Source organism: Chenopodium quinoa, unplaced genomic scaffold (genome assembly GCF_001683475.1).
Source record: "Chenopodium quinoa cultivar QQ74 unplaced genomic scaffold, ASM168347v1, whole genome shotgun sequence".
Lineage (NCBI taxonomy): Eukaryota > Viridiplantae > Streptophyta > Magnoliopsida > Caryophyllales > Amaranthaceae > Chenopodium > Chenopodium quinoa.
In genome coordinates, this window is record NW_018745003.1 from 2,201,679 (window position 1) to 2,222,360 (window position 20,682).

The following is a 20,682-nucleotide window of genomic DNA, read 5'->3' on the forward strand; positions in this document are numbered from 1 at the left end:
ATAAGTTTAATTCGTCATTGAAGATGCTCTTATTTAAAGATTGAACATCTTTCTATAATCTAATGATCAAACAATGTAACACTAATCAACAAAATATTACAATTATCATCACACCATTACAATACTCGTATAGTCATATTTAACCCTTAAAATTACATACTAACTCTATGAATTGTTATGTGCAACTTTGGGTATTAAGGAAAGTAGTATATCAAGTATTGTTGTATTAATTTATTTTCGAGCTTCAATATTATCTACAATATGTATGAATTATTACACCAGCCAGAAGGATAACATGGGCATGATATAAACAACGGGTGTACAAATTGACACAAATTAAATCACACACACACAAACACAATACTGTAGTAAAGTCATAATAATAACAAGAGAGAGAAAAAAAGAGATGGAGAAAGATAGAAAGAAAGTTGGAGGGATGAAATTTATTGCCTACCAAGACTGTACTATTACACTACACCACTACTACTCTTACAGAAATACTAACACACAAAAATCTTTTTTAACAAGAAAAAACACTGAAATAAATACTCCTCATTACAATGGCAGCTGCTCAACTCCTTCCATTTATTCATCCTCCTATCACCTCAAACTAACCCACATTCACATTCATATTTTCTCTCTCTTCTTTCTCTTTCTACTGTTGATAACATACGAAAGGGTTCAGTCTTGAGAGAAGACGTGATTTTGTTATAGTAATGTGGAATTCCGGGGCGGAGAACGTGTTTGCAAGATCGGAGTCGTTTAGAGAAGAAGGAGAGGATGAAGAGGCGTTAAGATGGGCTGCACTTCAGAGACTTCCGACGTACACAAGGGTACGTCGTGGAATATTCCGGAATGTTCTAGGTGATAGTAAGGAGATCCATGTTTGTAAGCTTGAAGCTGATGAACGTAAGGTTGTCTTGGATCGTCTTTTTAGCTCTGTTGAGAATGATCCTATGTTGTTCTTCGATCGAATGCGCCGCCGTTTTCAAGCGTAATTTTTTTTTACTTACTTACTCTTATCGGTTTCTTGCTAGTTGCTTCATTTGATTTTTCACGGTCTTTGTCATTTTAAGTGATTCTAATTAAAAGTGATAAAAATTATAAAATGTTGATGTTTTGAATTTAGATATTGGAATATTTCCATTCATATGTAGTAGTGAAAAAATGTGGCAATAAAATAAATAAACAAGGGAGTATTTTTTTGAATCTACCTATTAAACAAATCTAACACGATATCAATTGATAATGTTTTTATACTTTGTACAATTGTACATATTAGTGTTAAATTACGGCAAATGAATTGTAATAAACTTCGAATTTTGAGGGAAAAAAAATGGATGAACATAGAAGTACTTCGTATTAGATTTTGAAGTTATATTTAGTACCATTGCATGTGATTTTACTAATTTCAATTCTAAAATAATTTTTTTTTTTTGGCTTTTAATGGAGTTCGTGAAAAATTGTAGAAAATGAAACTGAATTATTGAAGAGAAATGTAAGCGTGATTTTTGTTTTTTTATATTTTGGAAAAATGGATTGCTTGAGGAAAGAGGTCCTAGCTACTCTAGCTAGGAAGGTGGTTAGCCTTTTGTATTTACTGCTGAAATGAATACTTCAATCTAGCTAGTGGTTAGAAATATTTTGGAAAGATAATAATAGAGGACAGAGAAATTGGAATTTCGGGGGTAAATACTAACAATAACAATAATTACTGCTCACAGAGTAATTAGTTGAGAAGTAAATAAATTTCTATATTTTATATAAATCAATATTTATCAAATATTGTAAATGGAGGATTAGCAATTTGTGTTAAAATGAAGATAGTAGTACTAGTAATGCTATATGTCTAATGATTAAAAAGGAAATTAATTGTATGTTATTCATTTTATGATTTAATTTGAAAAAAACGATTTGTTATAACATGAATGTATAGTAAAGTTTTACTTAAGATATGTAAGACTATAGTGAGATTAAGATGCCATAATAATGAAAAGCTTAAATAGCAAGTGTTCTAAGTGTTTTAAATCATTCTATTTTTTCGTGTTACAGGGTAGATTTGGAATTTCCGAAGGTAGAAGTTCGCTTTCTGAACTTGACAGTAGAGTCATATGTTCATCTAGGAAGCAGGGCGTTGCCAACAATTCCAAATTTCATTTTCAACATGTCTGAGGTGAAAGAAAACTATGATTAACATTCCTTAAATTAATTATGTTTCTAATTATCTATCTATCGAGGTCTTAATCATGGAATTATTTGTTACATTGTCGAAGGCTCTCTTAAGGAAGTTGCATTTGTTCCCGGGCAAGAGGAAAAAAATTACCATATTGGATGATATCAGTGGAATAATCAGACCTTCTAGGTGCTTAAACTATAACTTCATTGTTTTCCAGGTGCTTAAAGTTTTTTTTTAAGAAAAAATGTATTTACATATAGTTGACTGATAATAACATATAAACATTGTAGGTTGACCTTGCTATTAGGCCCTCCTAGTTCTGGGAAGACCTCTTTGCTGTTAGCTCTTGCAGGACGCCTTCCACCTGGATTGCAGGTACCAAAGATTCTAATTTAATTAGTTAAAGGACGATTATGATATCATTATACCATATAAGCTTTGTCTTAATCACAAATTGAAGGTCCGATATTGTCCTTTGAAAGTTGAACGACTTTAGCTTTGACCACTCTTATTCATTAAGCTTTCCAACTACAGAGTACTTCCTCTGTTTCAGATTGGTTTACTTTTACGGAGTTTTATTTACTTTCTTTGTCAAACTTAATGTCTACTTTGGGATTTATGTAATTTGTCAAACTGCAAAGTCAACATCTTGACTATTACTCTTGTTATCAAGATAATGACCAAGTTAATTATTGCTGTCAATATCCTAAAGTGACGAAATGGTGTTTAAAAAGGGTCTAATTATGAATAGTATCTCGCTTTCTCTTCCTTTCACCAAGTAATTATCGCTAGTCTAGTCTTTTTTTAAGCTATCATCTCAAGGCTTTTTGTTGATAATCATGTTTGTATTAAACTCTTTCTATATTGACAAGTAACTTTTAAGATTATTATGATCATAGATAAAGATGTTAGTTATCGAATTGGTTTCACAGTTAACTTTTTGCTGATATTCAGCTGAGTTATACTTGTTTTTGTATGGAGGAGTAGTGACTCAGAGACACCCTTCCAAAAGAAAAATGATAAACAAGACATCCACGATCCACCCTTCAGAAAGAAAAATGGTTAGCCTAGGAGCGAGATAACTTTTTTTTTTTTTTTTAAATTTTAAGAATATGAAATGAAGTAGAAACATAGGAAATAAGTTGGAAGAGGGGACACTATTTAATTTACAGTGCAATTTGGATGACATGCATGCAAAATGGTTGTGGTAGTATGACCTCCTAATATCTCTTTAGTAATTGAAAGATGTCAGGGAGAATCACATATAATGGGCATGATCTCCGAGAGTTCGTTCCTCAGAGGACATCAGCATATGTAAGCCAACAGGATTGCCATATAGCAGAGATGACTGTTAGGGAAACTCTAGCATTTGCTGCACGTTGTCAAGGTGTTGGAAGCAAGTACGGTAAGCTAGTTCTATCTTGCTTTCTTATTATTTTGGCACGATAGTTGGATATTGTTCCCTGATGATGTAGTACATTGTATAACCATTATGACAGATATGCTTTTGGAGCTTGCAAGAAGAGAGAAGCAATCTAGACTAAAACCTGAAGAAGACCTTGACATATTTATCAAGGTTAATGCAGTCTCTTATTCTGTATTGTAGTCCTTGCTTACGAGTTTGTTTCTTTAAAGTCATTACCGGCTTCAATAATGTAGTATACATAACTGGTGCAGGCTATGTCTTTGGATGGAAAAGATACAAGCCTTCTTGTGGATTATATACTAAAGGTATTGTACTAATTTTGCATTACACATTGCATCAGTATTACAGACAAGATAAATATTTTATATCTTTGGCAGATAATCGAATTGATTAGATTGAGAACCAATCTGTTTTTAAAAAATGCTGCGCTAGTTTTCTGAAAGTGTCCTTAAGCTTAACTTCGATGCTTTCCTTGTAACACCAACAAGATAATTCTTTCTTCTTGTGATAAAGCACTAAAACTATTTACACAAAGATTTTAGGTTTAGATATATGTGCGGACACTCTTGTTGGTGATGAGATGATCAAGGGGATTTCTGGTGGCCAAAAGAAGCGGCTCACAACAGGTTATAACTATGATGTTGTACCTTCTCATTGATGACAATTGCCTGCTGGATTTGTATTCTTTTTGCTGATGTAGAGTTCTTTTTGCTTTGATAGGTGAATTATTAGCAGGACAATCTCGAGTGCTGTTTATGGACGAAATATCAAATGGTCTTGATAGTTCAACTACTTACCAGATTATCAAGTATCTCAAGCATTCAACCAGTGCACTTGATGGAACCACAGTGATCTCGCTCCTTCAGCCTGCTCCAGAAACCTTTGAGCTGTTTGATGACGTTATACTGTTAAGTGAAGGTCAGGTTGTTTATCAAGGACCACGCGATTCTGTTCTTGATTTCTTTGCATCCATGGGATTTATTTGTCCTGAAAGGAAGAATGTTGCAGATTTCCTGCAAGAGGTACAGTTCCTTAGCTTAAATTGATTATTCTAGGCTCCTACCTTAATGTGTTAATTATTACAAACTTTGTTCACAGGTCACATCAAAGAAGGACCAACAGCAGTATTGGTCTGATCTTTCTCGCGCATATCAATATGTTCCTGTAGAAAAATTTGCACAAGCATTCCGGTTTTTTTCAGTGGGGAGTAATCTGTGCCGGGATCTATTTACACCTTTCAATAAGTGGAATAGTCATCCTGCAGCTTTATCAACTTCTCCATATGGTGTCAAGAAATGGGAACTTCTTAAGATTGGATATTCGTGGCAGAAGCTCCTAATGAAAAGAAACTCTTTCATCTATGTCTTTAAGTTTATACAGGTAAGATAGCTATGAAATTCTCGGTTTTGAGAGGTCACAATTGTGGATTTAAAATAACATAATATCTTGAATCTTAGTTGAGAACAAGATTCTATTTTGATTCTTTTGTCAATGCACTTTTGCAGCTTCTTTTTGTTGCTACCATTACAATGACAGTATTTTTCAGAACAAAGATGCACCATAATACAGTTGATGATGGAGGCCTCTACATTGGTGCACTCTACTTCTCCATGGTTATAATTCTTTTCAACGGATTTACCGAGGTCTCCATGTTAGTGATGAAACTTCCAGTTCTCTACAAGCATAGAGATTTGCACTTCTATCCTTGTTGGGTTTATTCTATCCCTTCTTGGCTCTTGAGCATTCCTACTTCACTAATTGAATCCGGTGTTTGGGTGATTGTCACATATTTTGTGATTGGCTATGATCCCAACATTATAAGGTAATCTATGCGTAATGGTGTGTTTGGATAAAGAAATTGGAAAGAAAAAAAGGGGAGGGAGGTGAAGGGGAGGGAAGAGAAAGGGAGGGGAGGGAAGAAAGATGAGTTTTCCTTCCAAATCTCTCCATTGTTGGAGAGATCAATTTCTTACAATTTAATCCCTCCATTTCTCCCCCTTTCAATTCCCTTCTTTTCTCATTTGTTATCCAAATGAAAGATAATCCATTCCTCCATTTCCCTTCCCTTCCTTCCCCTCCATTTTCTTCAATCCAAACACACCGTAAAAGCGGATTCATCTATTCTCTCTGGATTCTTAGAGTTTCCTGCATGAACTCATTGACTAACTATTCCTTGTACTTCCTTTCAGATTCTTCAAGCAGTTCTTGATTTACTTTCTCCTGCATCAGATGTCTTTAGGACTTTTCCGTGTGATGGGATCCTTAGGTCGAAGTATGATTGTGGCCAACACATTTGGATCCTTTGCCATGTTGGTTGTGATGGGTCTAGGTGGATACATCATTTCAAGAGGTAAAAATAAGTACTTTGCAGGTACCTTTATATATAGACTTCCAAGATCCAACCTTGACGTAATTTGTTGATTTGCACAGATAGCATCCCCCGTTGGTGGGTTTGGGGTTTCTGGGTTTCTCCCCTCATGTATTGTCAAAATGCAGTTTCTGTGAATGAGTTCAGTGGTCATTCTTGGGATAAGGTAATTATCTCTTTTATTATTTGTTGTAGTTTAAGATATAAATCAATGATTCTAACTGTTGTGCTTTTTTTTTATTTGGTTTGTTCAAGCCTGTTGGGAATACAAGACTCGGTGAAGCAGTACTGAGATCAAGGAGTTTGTTCACGGAAAGCTACTGGTATTGGATTGGAGTAGGCGTAATGGTTGCATATACAGTCTTGTTCAACGTCATGTTCACATTCAACCTTAATTACCTTCATCGTAAGCAACACATCTGCTATAATTTTTGTAGAAGTCTATACTAGTTAGAATACTGCCCTGTCTTCAGTCTTCAGTTCAAACTTTGAAGCTGTAAACAATGAGCCATGCATTAAGGCAGACTATACTAATCACATTATGTTTTACTAATCAATCAGCCCTTGGAAAGAGACAAGCTGTAATTTCTAATACCGAATTCATAGAGAGGGAAAGGAAGAAGAGGGGTGAAACTGTGGTCATCCAGTTGAGAGAATTTTTGCAGCATTCAGGCTCATTAAATGGTGTGTACCTTTACATATATGTTTCATTCTTTCTTAAAATTATGTCTAAGAAACTTATTTTCTCTTCTGTTTGTGACCTTGCTCAACAAAGGAAAACCATGTACACAAAGGGGGATGGTCCTACCATTTCAACCACTGTCAATGTCATTCAGTAACGTCAATTACTACGTGGATGTTCCTTTGGTAAGTACAAAATAAGGCCCAAATTTCTCTTCAATTAGCAATTATATTTTTAGAATGTATTTGGATCAGCAATAATTTTCTGTAATCCCATCTTGTAAAACAGGAGATGAAACAACAAGGCGTATCAGAAGATAGATTACAGTTGCTGGTTGATGTCACCGGATCTTTCAGGCCTGGTGTTCTCACTGCATTGGTGGGTGTCAGTGGTGCTGGTAAAACAACCCTTATGGATGTATTAGCTGGTAGAAAAACTGGAGGATACATAGAAGGAAGTATATTCATATCGGGTCATCCCAAAAAGCAAGAAACATTTGCAAGAGTATCTGGCTACTGTGAACAGAATGATATTCATTCCCCGTGCTTAACTGTTTTGGAATCACTTCTGTTTTCTGCTTGGCTACGTTTATCATCCGAAGTTGACTTGCAAACTCAAAAGGTATGTGTCACCTGTGTTTTCTCCCATTGTATAAAAGTTGTGTTTGTGGGTCTTTATGAATTAATTTCTCTTCAGAAAGATCTATATTGGGCATTTTTGCTGTTGTTAATAGATAATATTTTCTGGCATACTTTTTCAGGCTTTTGTAAATGAAGTTATGGAGCTTGTGGAACTCACTTCCCTGAGTGGAGCATTGATTGGTCTACCTGCTGTTGATGGTTTGTCAACAGAACAAAGGAAGAGGTTAACAATTGCCGTCGAATTGGTTGCTAATCCATCAATTATTTTCATGGATGAGCCAACAACCGGATTGGATGCAAGGTCTGCAGCCATTGTGATGAGAACTGTGAGGAACATCGTAAACACTGGTCGAACAATTGTCTGCACAATTCATCAGCCAAGCATAGACATTTTTGAATCATTTGATGAGGTATTTTTCCTCTCTTAGAAGTTAAAACTGTCCTCATTTCTGAAGCATAATTGATAGCGATGTGTGTTTACACCAATATTTGTATCCATGGCAGCTTTTATTTATGAAGCGTGGGGGGCAAGTCATATATGCTGGCGCACTCGGACCAAGATCTTGCAAACTTATTGATTATTTTGAGGTTAGTGAAGTTTCAAACATAGTTATAAATCGGTTACTTTTGTAAAAATGTTATCTAATCCTTATTGTTTCGATAAATTTATAGTCAGTGGAAGGGGTGCAGAAGATCAAGCCTGGTTATAACCCCGCAGCATGGATGCTTGATGTTACTTCAATGGCAGAAGAAGCAAGCCTTGATGTAGACTTTGCAGAAATCTACAAAAGTTCGCGGCTATTTCAGTATGTGCAATTTTATATTTTACTTTTACCTGATTATGCATCATTGTTTATGATACTATTGCAGTATTGCCTAACTTGTCACCTTCTTTTGGTTCAGATATAACAAAGAGTTGGTTGATCGTCTCAGCAAACCACCTAGTAACTCTAAAGATATAACTTTTCCAACCAAATATTCTCGATCATTCTTTGATCAGTTCCTGACGTGTCTCTGGAAGCAAAATCTATCTTATTGGCGGAATCCTCAGTACACAGCAGTTCGTTTCTTCTACACCGTTATCATCTCACTGATGCTTGGATCAATATGTTGGAAATTTGGCTCTAAAAAGTAAACTAGTTGGACTTTTACTTTTGTTTATCAACCATATTTAAATGCTTTATGGCAAAAGATCAAGTACTTCTGCTAACACTACATGTTGAAATTTTGAAGGGAAACTCAGCAGGACATTATTAATGCAATGGGATCGCTGTACGCAGCAGTACTTTTCCTCGGAATTACAAATGGAACAGCAGTTCAACCTGTTGTTTCCATTGAAAGATTTGTTTCCTACAGAGAGAGAGCTGCAGGGCTGTATTCAGCTTTACCGTTTGCATTTGCACAGGTATTTCTTTATACTATCTCTGATTTATCCTTTTTTTCTTGGAAATATTTTCTAATTCGGAATTTTTGCCTCCTATGTCGATTGTGCAGGTAGCAATAGAGTTTCCTTATGTTTTTGTGCAGACAATCATTTATGCAGCAGTTTTCTACGCCATGGCTGCATTTGAATGGACAGCTTTGAAGTTTATTTGGTATATGTTCTTCGCGTTCTTCACAGTACTATACTTCACCTTTTTCGGAATGATGACTACTGCTATAACACCCAATCACAATGTCGCCGCCATAATAGCTGCTCCATTCTATATGCTATGGAACCTCTTCAGTGGCCTCATGATCCCTTACAAGGTAATGCAGTGCTAAAATCAAAATCTCTAGTCTTGTACTAATGGGAATTGTGTCCTCGGATATGTTCCGTTATGAAAATGAAAACTCTGTCTTCTAAGGGTCTAAGGCTTAAACAATATTTTATTTTTCAAAAGAAAAAGGCAAAATTTATTAAATATGGTATTAGAATAAAATTAAAAAATCTTTTTACACTCCATTCAAGGTTAACTCGTGCCTCTATTTATATTTTACATTAACTTTTCATGGGGTAAAAATTTTCTATATATTGTTTAGTAAATAAGACTCTTTTATTGGTGAGATATTAGACGTGTAACATTACCATTATTTTCATATTGTTGGAGCTTAGCTACAATACTAAAACTAAGCACCAATATTTCATAGTTTTATTAGGATACTATTAATTGTAATTTTTTTTAAGGGTGACTAACTTAAATTCTTTTCGACAACAGAGAATTCCTGTATGGTGGAGGTGGTATTATTGGATCAACCCGGTGGCCTGGAGTCTTTATGGTCTTCTTACCTCACAGTATGGTGATGATAACACGCTGGTGAAGTTATCAGACGGGGTTCGCTCGGTACCTATAAGCCAGTTGCTGAAAGATGGTTTAGGGTTCAGGAATGATTTTGTGGGCATTGCCGGTATCTTGGTAGCCAGTTTCTGTTTGTTTTTTGCTGTCATTTTCGCTTACGCTATAAAATCATTCAACTTCCAGAAAAGGTGATAGAACACTCTACAATCAGCTCTTACAGAGACATGTAATGAGTAATCTGTATAGCAAATCTACATACATATAGGCCATTGATTTTATACTTTGGGACATATTGATTACAATTTGTTTTGCAATGTTGGAAGGAAATAAATATGCATTTCAGACCCCTCCAATATCAGTATAATAAAAAATTTCTTAAATACTTGATAAACATTGCCAATAACCCTTCCATACATGCTTTAACTCTTCCAGAATTCCTATACTTCGAGAATGGGGAAAATCCGAAAGGCAAGAATATTGCACCCTCAAAGTGCCCTTTGCGGAATTGAACTTGTGATATGAATGGTATTAAACCACAAGTTCCCTTGCCGTAGACTAGCTTGGCAAATATTGTACGTGTAAATCGGAGTGTTTTTTTTTTTGTTCTTTAGTCTAGTAAGATGAACTACCCTATTAAGCTATTAGACCGAATTTTTCACAAGTTAACTCAGCCGAGTTTGCAGGCTAGTCACTTTGAGAGTTGGGGGGAGGGTATGCAATGGAGTGGAAATTGAACAAGCAAGAAAAGAGATTTTACAAGCATTAATTTAAACTTCAACCTAGTTTTCTCCATTGTGAGTACCTATCAAATTCGTCACTGAATAAACCAGAATTTTTACTCATGTTACTAATACTTCACTGTTCCCCAACTACTGCACCATAGGGGGATTTACGTGTCCAAATGCACATTTTCAACATTGTATTTCTTTAAATTTATGAGTAAATATTATACAAGTTGATATTATTAAAGTATGTATCAAGATAAATACTACGTATAACAAGATCTCACATAACAATATTTTTTTAACTGTATAAACCACAAAAGAGGAAGCAATTCTTTTACACTAATCCACAGCAATTTACAATTTAGGAAAATTAGATCATATCCTGCAACTCAGTATAACAAGTTATGCATTTTATAGAAATGAAAAGGACAGCTTGTTTAGTATCATCATACAACTGCTGAGTTAGCACTAGAAGAAAAAACAAATACAAGCATGTTCTATCCAACCCTATTCACTAAGCAAAAGACAATTCGATTCTAAGTATAGGAATATAAACATGATTTCTATCGTTAATTTCAAACACGTTCCAGGAACAAGTTTCTAAAAACAAAGTCGGTCTAGTCTCTGTAAAATATCGGGTCTTCCAAAAAAACATGTGAGCCCAATCACTTCCAGAGCTTTACACACTTGTCATGACTAGCAGAAGCAACCAAGCCTGAGACGGATGTAGCCAATGAAGTAACCTGTCCTTCGTGTGCTACCAATGTCATCGTCTTGTTCTCCGCCATATTCCAAAGTTCCAAGTTCTGGCAAAAATACAATTTGTGAATTTTAATACAGATAAAATGATAAATTGAAGGTACATCTGATATTCCAAGGAAAGATTCTTACTAAAGATTACAAAGGGTACTTTCCAAGAGCAGAATGAAAGTTTTAGCTGGAATTTAATGCTAAGATGCCACAAGGCCAATATAGTCTTCATCCCCCCCCCCCCCCCACCCCCCCTTTTCTTTTTTACCCTTCAGCCTATATTACATGGACCTTTCATTTCACCTCAGGTACCCATGTCAGACCCTTGACAATTGGACACTTCACTTTTGGTTCAAAACCATGGATTTTTTTTCACAAAATAGCCGAGTCGAACGCTTGGACACATACCCCATGTCGGACATGGGTATCCGAGTCCCATGTAACACAGCCTCCAGCTGATATAATTGGAAAATTCTACTTTCAAATCTTGCCGTATTAAATGCCTAAATTTGTGGTTCTTAATGCCCGTGCAACGCTATGGCATAGAATAAAGTGGTAAAATTACGTGGTGATTGTTTTATGTTACCATAACAAAGGCTGAAATGTTGACACTTCTAATAAATAATTACTCCATGGAAAGAATAGAAATGTTAAATGTAGGATAGACATGGAAATCCATGGATAAAAAAAGAGAAGAGATAGAAACTTGCCTGGTAACACCCTATTATCAAAAGAGAAGAATAAACAGGGTGAAAAACACAAGTGTTGAATTTGTTGCCAGTGCCGGTCAGCTCGTGCACACATCGCCATTTGCTACTGCCAGAACCGACACTCCAAACTCTGATCATGTCCTCACTTACACATGCAAGAAGTTCACCAGAAGGATCCCAGCAGGCTGAATGAAATTTTTGAGAGTGACCCTGCTACAGAACAAATTCAGGCAATCAGATTACGCATATTGTTGCTTGTATAATCTTAAGTTCCATATTAAAATTGTTACATTAAAATCTTACAAACTAGCTAGATCAAATGAGCCACAGTAGCATCAGCAAATATGCTCAGTAGACAAGTCAAACCAATACAGCCAAACAAAAGTGAGAAGAGAATCATCACCTGTAGTTGCTCTACAACTCTGTATGTGTCCATATCAATTATGTTGACAACCGGCTCTGACACAGCAGCAAGCAACTTTCCAGTACGAGGCTGATATCTGACCTGAACTGTTCCACCCTGAAAAATTGAAAGCAAATTAATAATTCAATAAACCATCTCATGTGACACAAAAGTATAGAATATAGAGTTATGTCACAATTCATACCTCTATAACCTTAGGACAACTACCATTGTTGATACTCCAAACTCGTATCTCTCCATTTGAATCATTAGAGATCATAAGATCCTCTTTGGTAGGATGGAAGTCTAATGACATAACAGAGGTAGAGTGACCTGTGAAATTCCGTAGCGAGTAGCCAGTCTGAAAGAAGAGATGTTTAAAAATCACATGAGAAACATTAAAAAAAAAAAAAAAAAAAAAAAAAAAAAAAAATATCAAACTTTAATAGTGACAGCTATCTAACAAACCGACTATAAAATTTTCCTCTACGATTCAAATAGTGGCAAAACTTTCCTAAAAAGTGATAGAGATAAGATGACAAGAAATAAGGAGAACATTTGTCCCCTAATTTAATCAATATTAAAATATTAATTTTTAGAAGAGAAGAAAATAGAAATCTTTTAGGCTTGCTGCCAAACTTCCTTGTAACTATTGGTAAAGTGGGTGGGAAATTAGCCAAAAAGAATTTACTTAGTTTCCTAGTACAGCTAGCTTGAACACGCCTATTGCATCTATCTGCATTAAGTTCATGCATAATTTGCAACTTTGCAAAAACAGGAATTTTGAAGTACTGACAAAAAAATACGGAGCGCAAACACAAATGAATTAAATTAAAATGCATCAATGCAAACTGCAAAAAAAAAAAAAAATGATGACAGGAGATTTACTGTCCTAGATGTAGTTGAAACGACTAAGCATCAAGAGAGGCCATAAGAAGAAGAGCATGTGTATACTAACATTATCAATATCCCAGACCCTGACAGTTCTGTCAAAAGATGATGTTGCCAGCCGTGACTTGGTTGGACTAAATCGAACATCTGTTATCATATGAGTATGTTCCTCAAGAGTGGACTTGGGTTTTTGAGTATCAGCGAACCACAACACAGCCTGCACAAGATTTCAATTTACAATGTTCAGCACTCTAAAGTCTCTAATGGACCTGACATAAAAAAGGAAAGAGGGGGGGGGGGGGGGTTCAGGTTCCGAAGCAATAACCTTTTTATCATGGCCACCAGTGGCAAGCAGCTTTCCATCTGGGGAGAAGTGACAACAATTGACTTTACTCGTACTGGCTTGAATAAGGGCCAGTTCCTTGAATACATAACCTATAATAGTGGAAGATATGTTACTTGTACTCACTGGATGCACCTTTGATGCATGGAAAACATGCTTGTCAAAAAAAAGTACCTTTGCTGACTTCCATACCACGACCCATATCCCTTGGATCTCCCTCTTCATGGGACAAGAATGACTCGACATTATCATCCAAAGTTGCTTCATCACCAAAGCGGTTCATTTCAGCCTGCAATTCCACAACATTTCATATATCACATCCAAAAGACATACACAGTATAAGCTCAATATTCTCACCAAAGAAAACCCAAACCTCCACTACTTCCCTCACAAGTTCAATTTAAGTATCCAATAAAATCCTAGTTAAACTGGTTTACCAAGAAAAACTTTCAAGTTTCAACTAACAAGGTCAAGGTGCCATATTTATACCACTTTCAATTGCCTACCAATGGTCTCGACAGCTCCTTCCTCCAATCTAATTCTTATAATTTTGACAAAAAATAGAAGCTGCTTACCATTTGATTCGGGGCTGATGTGAGTGTACCCACACTATCAGAGCCAAAAACAAGAGAAGGCTTCGAGGAACAACCATTATGAGGTAAATTTGGCATGGACATGACATCCCCTGGTGTGTGTGTTGATGGTGTAGAAGGTGCTGAACCGGGGGAAGGGCCTGCAGTATTTGCAGTGCCTGAGCTATTAGCAGGACCTGAAGAATTTGGCTGCTGCTTTCTCTTCCTCCCTATTTGACCTTTTGGTGCCTGCTAAAAAAAACAATTAGATAATGGAAGAGAGTGGGGGTAACAATGCCCTATGAAAGCATCAATAAGGTAGGTCTGAGAATAGAATAAAATTAAATAAAATTGTAGTTGCCATTATAAAAAACTCAAGATCATGCTTGGAAAACATGTTTATCTGCTCTTGTAATATAATCGTCACTCTCAACTATGGCCATTCCAAACTAAACACTTTCTTACCAGTTACCACAATATTTTTACTCTTTGCCACTCCACATCAGTCGGCTTGAAAATATTTTCTTTAAAAGGTAAAGTGCAGTGATTAAGATTTCAAACTCCTTACTCTATTTTAACTTAATTAAGGAAAAATAGGTCAAGTTATGTTCAAAACCAAACAATTAAGCAAGATAAGTTCAAAGCCAACAAGAGCTACCCAATTTCAACTGTTCAATTAATAATTACTACTTTTCTAATAAGTTCAGATAAGTTAAGGTAGAATTTAAGTGATTGCTCAGATAAATGAAGAGAATGCACCCTAATTTGTGATGCAGCACAGTCATCTAATGTTCAACAACTAGATAACTTCATGAAGAATTTTTAGAACATAGATTCTGCATAGCCTCAGAGCATCATTCATACACAACAATGAAATATTGTGTAGAAATCCAAACTTTGAACCACAAAATAGAAAACCTGATCGTTTCCCCGAAATGAATTAGGCATACTGGCATCCATTGTCATGCTGGCAGAGCCCATTTTATCAGGCTGGTTAGAAATCTGAGGTGACTGACTAGAGAGTGCATTTTGAGGATTTTGTTGTTGAGGTTGGTTGTTTGATTGCTGTTGCTGCAAAAAATTCATATGTTAATATAACACGCAAGGAACTCAATGCAATAATGCATAACTTCAAGTATACACCTTCATTAGCATATCAGAGTCCCCTCGAGGCAAAACTGGACAACCAGCTTGTGCTGGTGAACCAACGTTTGGGACAACTTCGCCTACGCTATTTAGCTGTCCATCTTTCCCAAGACTCACATTTCTGTTGTTATTAAGAATCATTCTCCTTCTCGTCTCGAGATCCATGGATGATGGGGAAGCCAAGTTCTGTTGTGCTTGCATGAGAAGGTGTTGCTGCAGCTGAATATGCTGCATAGGCTGAGGTGACTGATTCACAGATTTTTGCGGAGGAAGAACCCCAGATCGCAGCGGATCAAAATTCTAAAAATCATAACAGCATGGCATAAACAAGTTAACAACAGCAGCCTACAACATGAAGCATAATATTTCAACTATTTACGGTAAGACTGAAACCTATAAATCACGACAGGGACCTTTTACACAATAATATGAAATATAGCATATTAATAATGACCACATTGATCAGTGCATAAACAGATTCATTCTCGGAGCACAAAGTTAAAATCCTGTAGAGACATGGAAGAGAGGAAAAATAGCAGAAAAGAGTGCCACTGTTTATGAAACAAGAAAGTGCACACCAAATTGTCCTAGCTAAGTTCAGTTATCAATGGCTGCTTTTTCCCCCTCTGTTTGGAGTGATATCCTTTCAATAATCATGAAAGGCTATGTAAAAGTGGCTTCCAGTGGATGTGAGCATACAGTCAGCTTGAAATGAAACACGAGAAGAGCCAATAACACATGTATTATTTGAATTTGAAGATTATACAGTATCACATTTCTAACTTTAAGAATACAAACGAGGACAAGTAACAGATCGATTGATTATTTAAAAAAGAGTGAAGATCATTAAGATGACTTACTCCCATTGGTAGTGGCCACCCTTTTAATGTCAAACTGTTACCACCTTGATTTGATCCTGCAACATATGCATCTAATTATCATGATGAACCACACAAGTAACAAAAATAAATCACCAAAATCGAAGCTAGTGAAATAAGAAAAAAAATACTCCTCAAGTCCCTCCAACCTAACATAAACTTCCACTTAGATTTGGAATTGATAACCAGTTAATTACTTATATTACTACAAGATTACTACTCCACAAAGCGTATAAATTACAATATAAAATATTATTTAAGCATTTCATATAAAAAAAAGTACTTTATATATTTATTTATTTTTAGAAATTTGGCTTATATATATATTTTATTTTATTTTATTTTTTTTGAAACAAGAAATTTGGCTTATATAAAAGGACAAAAATAGTGGTAATTAATATCTATCTTCATGATATCAAAAAGTAAAAGAAACTCTATTCTGGGATGAAGTTGCTGATTGCCACAAGTATATCAATTTTCATATAAACTAGAATGCGAATTTTCTATTGTATTCCAAAACGCTCATAGATCACAAAAAAAAAAAAAAAAATCTATCTCCTAAGAAAACAATGACGAATTGTATCACAGATGTGAAGCTTTAATTTTTCTTGTCATCAACAAGACAACAACCAAGCACATGACATTTAGTAATCTCAGGCTGAAAAAGATCAATACAGAAGGATTAAATTAGTCTAAATTATCATACATGTACTACACATGCCACGTAGTACGTTAGTAGAGGGATAAAGTTCTTGAAACAGCAGATGCATATCAACTCACATATTCATGTAATTTATTGGAATATCTTCATTCAAATTTCCCATAAAAAAGTAACATAAATACTAAGGACAGATTGAGACATTAACCTCTAGACTCTTATATTTCAAGCTTTCTAAACAACTTACCAGGTTGCATAAGTGTCCTAAAAAAATTTTAAGCTTTCTAAACAACTTACCAGGAACACCCATCAAAGACCCTTCTGAACCAGGAGGACCACCCACTCTAGCACTAATCATGGGATTAATCTCAGGTTTTATGTCCTGTATCAAAAAGAGATAGTGTATGAGCACTATTAAATCGAGAAGACAGTTTGGCAAGGCCATTCAGTCTCCGCAAAATAAAAAAATAAAATAAAAAAGCATGTCAGAACTCAAGAAGCCTTGATGATTATGAGAACTCATACATACTTGTATAGAATGGGGAAGTTGTGGGCTCCGACTATGATACTGCGGAAGATTCCCTGACATACTTCCAGGAGTCCCATGCATTTGCCTTAAGAATTAGACACTCGATTCAATAGCTAATATAGCAGTACCAAGAAACCAATGAGATGAGCAACAACAAAATTGAACATAATTTACCCTTGATGCTGGCCACCAATTGCAACTGATTTCAGCATTGACGCATGATTTGGATCCAGGAGCTGGCCTACATTATCCCCAAACCTTTGCTGAAAAAAAAAGGGCCTCACTTACTGACTGAAGTTGGGAAAGAGAGAGACCTTCAAGAATTTCGGAGACAGCAAAGGATATCACAAAGTTCACTATACAATTACCTTCATGTCATCTGATGCTTCTCTTTGAATTGGCAGCTTTGATTTATCCTCATACATCTTTGCAGCCATAGCACTAGCACTTCCAGGTTGTCTCATATGAGAATCAGAATTTGTAATTCCGTTGGCATTGCCATTCATAAGTTGGCCCCCATCTCTCCGCGGTTGCTGCTGCTGATGCTGTTGCTGTTGTTGTTGATGATGATGCTGTTGTTGCTGTTGCTGTTGCTGTTGCTGCTGCTGCTGCTGTTGTGCCTGCCTTTGTAACATCATCTGCACTTGCATCTGCTGTTGTGATTTTTGCAGTTGTTGCTGTTCCCTTGCTTTGGACATTTGAGTCTGTCATTTAGAAGCAAAGATAAAACATTAATCAACCTTCAAAATGGATGAAAAAAAGCATACATAACCCATTACTACGAGGTGTAAGAATCCTTCTCACAACTTACTAACTCCTGTAATCCAGCCTTTGCTACTTAGTTGCCTCTATGAACAGGGAAAATCTCCTAGAAGAAACTTGTTTTTCGTGATACATTATTGGTGATTATCTAACACCCAATATCTGTACTACAAAATAAAATGCTTTGGTACTGTAGTTGTTGTAAAAATCTAAAAGGAAATTAAAGAAACTATAGATTTATATTATAAAAACCTTTACAAGAATATGCTACCACGTTCTAGCCATGGTCCATGAGATCAATGGTTCACTTCTCAGCTTTTTATGTGGCCCAAAATGTAGTAGAGCAGTGTGTGCAAAGTTGTCCTTTCAAGTATATTTACCCTCCCACCACCACTCTAAGAGAAACAAGCCTTGGCCAAGACTGCATCTTAATCTCTTCCAGGGAGGAAAATAACATCATTGGGTATTGTCTTTCAGTGTTTATAAAATTGAAACCTTATTGAACCCGCCCCAACAAAAGACCAGCAAAAGATCTATGATTCTATTCTAGGGCCAGGCAATTTCCATATAATTCAAAGATATTGATTCTTTATTGACAATGAACGGTAGAAGGGAGCATTACAGTAAAATAGGGGCTCTTGGCCCCGGTTAGCTTCAATCTTATAGTTGGAATGAGTGAGACTCTAAGCATATTTCATCCATCTTCAACAAAATTGAAAAGGAGTCACTAGGGGGCAAGTTATAACCCCTCCCTCTAGCAAGAGTTTTCTGACTCTTCTTCTAGTTATCGAGGGCCCTGGAATGGAACTAAAGAGACTCTAAGTTCACCGCAAACCTTTCTTCTAAGGAGCTAATCTGTTAACATCAGTGACAACTGTTGAACTGCAGTACTTTTGGACATTTTCCGTTTGGTGAAAATCCAAAAATAAATAAGTTCACTTACTGAGACACTGAGTACACTTATACGATAGCAAATTCAAATCAGTGAAAAACAAATTTAAACTTTCAGATAAATTATTATAAGGAAATCTATAATACATCAAGGAGTCATGTCAATATCATTATACATCAAGGAGTCATGCCAATATCATTATGCAGCTCAACATACACAAATCTGTACACAACATAGCCCCTGATTGAAGTCCCGACAAATGAATTTTCACTAGAAACAAAGATAACGATAAACTACCTGACCCCCTTCTAACCTAAATCCATGAAATCTAACATTTCACACAAATATTACCCCCTACAGTTTGTAAAAGAGGATAAAAAAAAACCCTTTAACACAAGACGAGCTAAAAATCACACCTCAATATAAGAAGCTGCAGCATCTGAGTGTTTTTCATTAGTCCTTGCAATGAATATATCCCAAAATACCGACCACCACTCAAAGAGAAACCCGCCAGGAGCATCAATTGCTACAAAATCAAAAGAAGGGAACACCAAGCCATAGAACAACAATTAAAAATGGCGTATTTCAATATTCAGCATATATAACTTTCTTGAAGCTTCACTTACCAACAGGGTCTGTAGATACTTTTCCCTCTTGCTGAAAAGCTTTAGCAGAAGCATGTAACTTCCTCTTTACAAAGTAATCATGTATATATACATCCAACCTGTCACCCAAGCAACTACCAAGTAATAAGACTCATCATACAACCAACAATGGAAACAAAAAACAAATCATAAATTTTGTAAAAAATAAGCAATAAATTCTTAGAAACCCTAAATTTTATTTTAAAATCAATAGTACAATCCAAATTTGGTTTCATTTAATTGGGTTGTCTAATTCTGAAATAATACTCCATATTATACCAGCCCCTAAAATAATCGCCACAAAAATAGAAGCCCTAAATTAACTTTACAATCACAAATAAACAATCATTAGAAAATTCACAACAAATTCAGATTGAATATCAGCAAAAAAAAAACACAAAACCTAACAAGAAATTTAATCAAAAGGCCTAATTTCAACCATACCCATTAACCCCAACTCAAAATTAATGAAAAATCAAGAGCTTAATTGACCAAAAAAAAATACCCAATAAAAGATTCAATCTTTACCAATTAATACTAGTTGGAAGCAAGAAACCAATAAATTGATGAGAAACAAAACTGAATTTTAGCATAAAAATCTTACATTTTATCGGCTTCCCAGTTAGTCTGCGATGACTGAGACATAGTTGAAAAGCTGAGAATCACCAAACTTCAATTTTATTTTGCAGAAAAATGAAATTAAAGAGTAGTATTGTAGTTTAGTTGAATAATACTAGAAAAAGGTTTAATAGCAAAGGCAAGCAGTATTATTCTGCTTCTTAACACGGAAGGTTCTCCTATTTGATTACACCTTATTTATAGGGATTAACAACCTCATTACTTTTCGTATTTTCTCCCCTTTTTCTTGGACTGAAATCGAGTTGACTCTGAATTTGGTTCTTATAATTGTTTGATCGTCACTAGAACCTTGTTTTAGAAGGTTATTTAAGTAATTTTTACTTAATAATCGGCTAATCTGACCCTGATTAGGTCTCAATGCTCATGGTTTTTTATCCGGTACTAAGCCTTAAACCTTTGGGATTTGCGGCTTTGCTTGGTAATCGACTAACCTAATAATATCATGTAGATTTTAGGGTTCTTTTATGTACAATTTAAATCTTTTTTCAATCTCATGCAATGCACGAAGGTTAGAAAGATAGAAGTAGTCAATTAACATAGGAATGGACCAAATAGTACTTAGTTAAGT

General features: G+C 35.5%; 2 protein-coding genes across 5 annotated transcripts; one reads left to right on the forward strand and one right to left on the reverse strand.

The window, feature by feature from the left end:
* The first annotated feature begins 436 nt into the window (after positions 1–436).
* On the forward strand, positions 437–9,952 carry LOC110707852 (ABC transporter G family member 32-like). 2 transcript variants are annotated; one of them, XM_021885913.1, is made up of 24 exons: positions 437–994; positions 2,053–2,173; positions 2,274–2,362; positions 2,467–2,551; positions 3,422–3,581; positions 3,676–3,752; positions 3,854–3,907; positions 4,138–4,228; positions 4,323–4,624; positions 4,701–4,982; positions 5,108–5,424; positions 5,792–5,952; positions 6,033–6,136; positions 6,226–6,376; positions 6,532–6,654; positions 6,746–6,837; positions 6,941–7,273; positions 7,413–7,703; positions 7,798–7,881; positions 7,966–8,099; positions 8,197–8,424; positions 8,527–8,698; positions 8,788–9,042; positions 9,492–9,952. In XM_021885913.1, the coding sequence occupies exons 1-24, from the start codon at positions 717–719 to the stop codon at positions 9,762–9,764; spliced, it is 4,257 nt and encodes a 1,418-aa protein (XP_021741605.1). In that variant the 5' UTR covers positions 437–716; the 3' UTR covers positions 9,765–9,952. The 2 variants fall into 2 exon arrangements, with proteins under 2 accessions (XP_021741605.1, XP_021741606.1); XM_021885914.1 differs by lacking the exons at positions 437–994; positions 2,053–2,173; positions 2,274–2,362 and having other exon boundaries at positions 3,412–3,581.
* Positions 9,953–10,680: 728 nt separating this feature from the next.
* On the reverse strand, positions 10,681–20,326 carry LOC110707853 (transcriptional corepressor LEUNIG-like). Of its 3 annotated transcripts, none has more exons than XM_021885916.1 (18): positions 20,080–20,326; positions 19,458–19,570; positions 19,248–19,357; positions 17,546–17,881; positions 17,352–17,440; positions 17,178–17,262; positions 16,946–17,030; positions 15,973–16,028; positions 15,110–15,412; positions 14,885–15,031; positions 13,970–14,218; positions 13,569–13,683; positions 13,377–13,486; positions 13,119–13,268; positions 12,366–12,521; positions 12,161–12,277; positions 11,758–11,970; positions 10,681–11,103 (listed from the first exon to the last, which is right to left on the reverse strand). In XM_021885916.1, exons 1-18 carry the CDS (start codon positions 20,118–20,120, stop codon positions 10,963–10,965), a joined length of 2,616 nt encoding a protein of 871 aa, XP_021741608.1. In that variant the 5' UTR covers positions 20,121–20,326; the 3' UTR covers positions 10,681–10,962. The 3 variants fall into 3 exon arrangements, with proteins under 3 accessions (XP_021741608.1, XP_021741607.1, XP_021741609.1); XM_021885915.1 differs by having other exon boundaries at positions 14,885–15,037; positions 20,080–20,325; XM_021885917.1 differs by having other exon boundaries at positions 10,963–11,103; positions 11,758–11,967; positions 13,970–14,215; ... (1 more) ...; positions 19,458–19,555; positions 20,080–20,322.
* Positions 20,327–20,682: the final 356 nt, after the last annotated feature.